The sequence below is a fragment of the Aegilops tauschii genome, chromosome 7 (genome assembly GCF_002575655.3).
Source record: "Aegilops tauschii subsp. strangulata cultivar AL8/78 chromosome 7, Aet v6.0, whole genome shotgun sequence".
In the NCBI taxonomy this organism is placed as follows: domain Eukaryota; kingdom Viridiplantae; phylum Streptophyta; class Magnoliopsida; order Poales; family Poaceae; genus Aegilops; species Aegilops tauschii.
In genome coordinates, this window is record NC_053041.3 from 518,347,649 (window position 1) to 518,353,405 (window position 5,757).

Below are 5,757 nucleotides of genomic sequence, written 5' to 3' on the forward strand. Positions count from 1 at the left end.
GGTGACCCTACGCCCAACGCGTTGGCCGGCGGATCTTAAAAAGGATTCGCCTCCTCCACAGGCATTTGATCCTTGGCCATCCAGCGGCTCAACCCTTTTCTCTCGATTGCAACAAAAACAGTGTTGCAGAAGTCTTTGCAACAGACCTCTTGTTGCATGAACATTTGCAACAGAGGTTTTATTGCATTTATTTCGTCTTAACTTTTTTTAACAAAAGTGTTGAATTTTTTTCATCTCAACTTTTTTATAACATGGATGTTATTGCGGAAGAACTTCTGCAACACAGATGATATTAAATAAAATTTGTAGGCACACGTCCAGTGGTGCAGGTCCTAGCCCGCTGATTAGTGGATGTGCGTTTTCCGACCGATCAAACTCGTATTTGACGGCTGCGTATGTGGCGGAACTCTATGCGTGATCGGCCGACCGATTCTAATCATTTCCCATTTTTAATCATCAGTGTACATTGCTTTTCCATATAGAATGGAGACATGGAGTACAACTAAGTCATATTTGTTGATTAGAGTATTTAAGTACTCTCTGTAAAGAAATATAAGAGAATTTAGATCATTATTTTAGTATTCTAAACACTCTTATATTTCTTTACGGAGGGAGTATATCGGAACAAAAACAAACTTGTGTTAAGAAAAGTACAGCCAAGTACATGTATAAATAACCTTGCCAATCGCTAATCATATGGACAAAGCTAGAACGGGCAGATCTAAGCAAGGCAGTGAACTCCGCTCCATCGTCAGCATGGAGATGGCGCTGACAGCAGGAGACCTGTTCATTCCCGCCGGCACCAGCGTACCGCTCCTCCTGCTCGTCGCCGGCCTCACCGCCGTCCTGTACACCGTGACCCGGCGCAGGACCGGCGAGCTACGCCTTCCGCCTAGCCCATTCGGCCTGCCCATCCTCGGCCACCTCCACCTCCTCATGCCGCTGCCGCACCAGGCGCTGCACCGTCTGGCCGAGCGCCACGGCCCGCTCCTCTACCTCCGTCTAGGCTCCGTGCCTTGCATCGCCGCCTGCTCCCCGGACGCCGCCCGTGAGGTGCTCAAGACCCACGAGGCCGCGTTCCTGGACCGCCCCAAGCCGACGGCGGTGCACCGCCTCACCTACGGCGGCCAGGACTTCTCCTTCTCGGCGTACGGGCCCTTCTGGCGCTTCATGAAGAAGGCCTGCGTGCACGAGCTCCTCGCCGGCCGCACACTGGACCGCCTCAGCCACGTCCGCCGCGAGGAGGTCGTGCGCCTTGTGGTCTCCATGGGGCAGAGCGCCGCCGAGGGCAAGCCCGTGGACGTGGATGCCGCGCTCATGGGCCTGACCGGCGACATCGTGTCGCGGATGGTGATGAGCCGTCGGTGGACCGGCGACGACAACGACACCGAGGAGATGCGGAGCGTGGTCGCGGAGACGGCCGTGGTCACCGGCACGTTCAACCTGCAGGACTACATCGGCGTGTTCAAGAACTGGGACGTGCAGGGCCTCGGCAAGCGCATCGACGCCGTGCACCGCAAGTTCGATGCCATGATGGAGAAGATACTCACGGCAAGGGACGCCAAGCGGCGGCAGCAACGCGAGTCCGCCGACTCCGAGGACGGCGGCGAGGGGGAGGCGAAGGACATTCTTGACGTACTGTTCGACATGCACGAAGACGACGCCGCCGAGATGCCGCTCTCCAGGGACAACATCAAGGCTTTCATGCTGGTATTACTCGATCAATTGCTCGATCTGTTGATCCACGATGCGGTCGCATCGACCTAGTGCTGAAAAAACAGTAATTGGCGCAGGACATCTTCGCGGCGGGGACGGACACGACGGCGATCACGGTGGAGTGGGCTCTGTCGGAGCTGATCAACAACCCGGACGTTCTCCGGAAGGTGCAGGAGGAGATGGACGCGGTGGTCGGAAAGGACCGGCTCGCCGACGAGTCGGACATCCCAAACCTGCCGTACCTGCAGGCCGTGGCCAAGGAGACGCTGCGGCTTCACCCGACGGGCCCGCTGGTGGTGCGGCAGTCCCCGGAGCAGTGCAAGGTGAGCGGGTACGACGTGCCGGCCGGCGCGACGGTGTTCGTGAACGTGTGGGCCATCGGGCGCGACCCGACGTGCTGGCCGGAGCCGCTGGAGTTCCGGCCGGAGAGGTTCCTGGAGGGGGGCGCGAACGCCGGGACGGACGTGCGCGGGCAGCACTTCCACATGCTGCCGTTCGGGTCCGGGCGGCGGATCTGCCCCGGCGCGTCGCTGGCCATGCTGGTGGTGCAGGCGGCGCTGGCCGCCATGGTGCAGTGCTTCGAGTGGCGGCCCGCGGGGGGCGCGGACAAGGTGGACATGGAGGAGGGTCCCGGGCTGACGCTGCCGCGGAAGCACCCGCTCGTCTGCGCCGTTGCGCCGCGGCTCCACCCGCTGCCGCTGCCCTGAGGAGCTGCCACGTCGGGTTTACGAGGAGAGAATTCGCGCGTCGCCTGGCGCTCAAAACGTCAGAGCTGGGAAAAAATATATGAGTTTTTTCGTGAATGCTGTACGGTGTCAGTTTGTTTGTGGATTTAAGGTTTATAGTGCACTATTCCGTAAAAAAAAAAGGTTTATAGTGCACTGCAGTAGCTGGATTACGAATCTCGCATGTGTCACTTCACTAATTTGTTTGAATAAAAACAGCTGCTTCTTTGATGCATATTAATTATGGCTGTTTTAGTACAACTTTATAGCATTTTTAACCGGTTTCTTAAAATTTATTACAATAAAAAAAGGTCTTACATTTTGTACAGAGAGGGTAGATGAGTAAACGGCCCAGCATCCTTTGGAGGATTACATGTCGTGTTCTAAAAAGTGTCCTTTCTAACCAATCCTTAACCTTAACCAAGTAAACTTACATTTGGCTCATGTATTTTTGTCGAACACTTGTTATGTGCTTCCGCGGTGAGGGGTGACAATGGTCACCACGCCAGCGTCAAAAAAAAAACAGCGACGCGCCACCGACCGCACCGTCGAATCGAAGAACATGTACCGCGTCGGCGACTTGCACTGCAGTAGCAGGCTGGTGCAGAACGCCCCCATCTCCATCAGCTCCGTGCCACAACACCCCAACCTAGACTTGCGGCGGCACGCGAGCACGCCCCGAGGAGTACAAAGAGGAGGCGGGAGGCTAGGTGACGACAGTGGAGGCAGCATGCCTATCGCTCTTCTTCCCCTTCGCCGACTGCATCGTTCCTGATCCGGACAACAACGTCCCCAAGGTCGCCAGCTCCAACGCCGGCGTCGAGCTCCTCGTCACAGACACCGTTGGGGTGCCCCTCGTCAACTTTGCGCACGTCCACCAGGATGAGAAGGAATGGATCAAGGCCCATGATCGGCGGCACGCAGGGGCAAGGAGCTTCAGGCAAATGTGTGCGCCGCCTCATCTGGTCGACGACAACGTACGACACTGGGAGCTGCCGGAGCTCGAAGCCGCGCTCGCCACCGTGGGGTGCAGTGGTGGCAGTACGGGGCTGGGTCGGGGTGGCGCAGATGGAAAGGGAGGTGCCAGAGCATATTCGAGTGTAGGAATTTTTTTACTCTAGCCGGTTGTGAGCGAATATTTTTACTCCTTGGAGGGGCTGAGGAGGATAGGTTGTCTTCCAGTAAACATTATAAGGGATCGGTTAGGTATTGATTAGAGAAGGAAAACAAAATTTATCCTCTAAACGATTATAAGGGATTGGTTGGAGTTGCTCTAAAGCAGCAACAATTAATATGGATCAAAGAGTAATTAGTTTATACTACTTTTGTATCAGTATTGGCAGCGTGATGTGATGTTTTGTGTCACTGAACTTACTCTCATGCACAAAGAAAAATTGTAATTGTGTTGATCCCCTTGAAAGTGCCGCCAAAACACATGATTTTTCATTTATGAATGAATCGTGGCTCTGTATCAATTACAAGAAATTCCAGAAAGACGAAGGAAACACAATCAACTCAATAAGGGAATCCTCAATCCTTTTCATGTACCGAAGTTGCTATGGCTGGAGTTCCAGGCGTCATCAGAGCAACGCTCCGACCCAAATGGACGGTGAATTTGTCCGCGTTTTGTTTGTTTGGATCGGTTCGGCGGACATCAATGTTCGCTTTCATGTTTGGGTTGACGCATGCGCCTAATGCTGACCCGACCCATTTTGACAACGCGGACGACGAGCAGGGCGGCGACGAGCTGCGTGCGACTTCACGGACGCCGCGTCGCTTTGCCTCCTCGTGCTCGAAGGCGAACCAACGAGCCCAGTTGGGTGAGTCAAAAGGCGTACGTGGCGCCGCTGCGCTGCTTCGGCGTCAGCAGCGTCGGCTGGCGCCGCCTCCTCCACGTGCGCCCTGGCCGACCGTGGCGCCGCCGGCACCGGGATCCTCTCCGGATCCAAATGCCAGTCGTGCGGTAGGGTCATGTCCGGGTAGAGGAGAGGGACGCGGTGCTACCAGTGCCACTCCGCCTGGTGCACTGGTACGCTGACGCGCTGCCTCGGCCGGCGAGAAGGCGCCGGCGGAGGGGAGGGGGGTGAGGGGTGGCCGGGGCCTTGCCCTTGGCTTCGCCGAAGCCGGAGCCGAGAAGAACCCCATCTTTGCTTGGTTAGAGGTGGCTAGGGTTGCCGCTGACGAGGGAGCAGAGGGGTGGCGAGATGGGGATGGGGGGCTTCTGGAAGCGGATGAGGACCCCCCCTCACACGATTGGATTAAAAAAAACCGACAACCGTCGCTGACGCATGGGCCCGAGGTGGCCGGTGGTCATAAATTAAGTTGACCGCGGTAGTTGGACGGTCGTCAGGTGGGGACGCGGCGGGCACTGAGAAGGCGCGCGAGGCATCCGTTCACGTCCGAGCCGACGCATTTGAGCCGCAAATACAGCGGCGCGGACGCGTTTTGGGTTTGGGTCGGCGCGTTGGACCTTCACATTTGTCCACGCCGACCCAAATAAAGGCAAGCGGGCGTTTTGGGTCGCTGCGTTGGAGTTGCTCTTTGAGCAATAAAATGGTATCCACGTAGGTTTGATGGCATGAAAAGTAGTAGACGCGAGTTGATCACACACCTAGATGTTCGCCTCAGTCGCCGCAATACCAAAATTGGTGTTGTAGCCGAAGCACCACCAGCCCAAGAAGACACAGCCAACATGTCCACATGGTCATGTCGCTAGTTCTAACGATGCATTCTTTTTAAAATTCAAATATTTTCTAAAATCCAAAAATCGTTTCTATACAATTTGTGAACATATTTTTAAATTTAAAAGAATTTTTTAATTTATGAACATGCTCAAATTCATGCGATTTCTTGAAGTAAGTAATCTTTGTTCAAATTCATGACTTTTCCATTTTGCAAAATCACGTATATTTTTTTGAATCTGAACTTTTTTTTGGACATATTTGGAAGTTGAAAAAGGAAAAAAAGAGGGGAAAGGCATGTGCCCATAGCCCTGGCCCTGGGTAATTTTTTTATGTAGTTTTCTTTGGATCGGTTCTTGTAACGAAGAACTAATGAAGTATGTGACAAAGATGCCATTAAATAAAATAATTGTGTGGTGAAGTTTAACCCGATGGCTCAAAGATAAATGATTTTTTTTTAAAAAATTAGGGACTTAAGTTTAGAGGATCGGTTAGAGACCGCACTTATTTAGATAAGTAAATATACTCCTCTAAAGAACACTCGACCCTTTGTTTTTCTGAATTATGGGGGATCAGTTAGAGATGCTCTAAGTTTTAATTCTCATTTGTTTTGCATCTATTTGCTGGTTTAAGAC

At 53.6% G+C, this 5,757-nt stretch overlaps 1 protein-coding gene across 1 annotated transcript; it reads left to right on the forward strand.

Annotated features, from left to right (window-relative positions):
• The first annotated feature begins 736 nt into the window (after window positions 1-736).
• LOC109767122 (cytochrome P450 93A3-like) lies at window positions 737-2,576 on the forward strand. The gene is made up of 2 exons (XM_020325890.3): window positions 737-1,710; window positions 1,794-2,576. Exons 1-2 carry the CDS (start codon window positions 757-759, stop codon window positions 2,421-2,423), a joined length of 1,584 nt encoding a protein of 527 aa, XP_020181479.1. The 5' UTR covers window positions 737-756; the 3' UTR covers window positions 2,424-2,576.
• Window positions 2,577-5,757: the final 3,181 nt, after the last annotated feature.

Excerpts from the sequence above, each read along its gene's own strand:
- LOC109767122 (XM_020325890.3), top strand. The coding sequence starts at position 757 with ATGGAGATGGCGCTGACAGCAGGAGACCTGTTCATTCCCGCCGGCACC. Across the intron at positions 1,711-1,793 it reads ACATCAAGGCTTTCATGCTG|GACATCTTCGCGGCGGGGAC; the intron begins GTATTACTCGAT and ends TAATTGGCGCAG.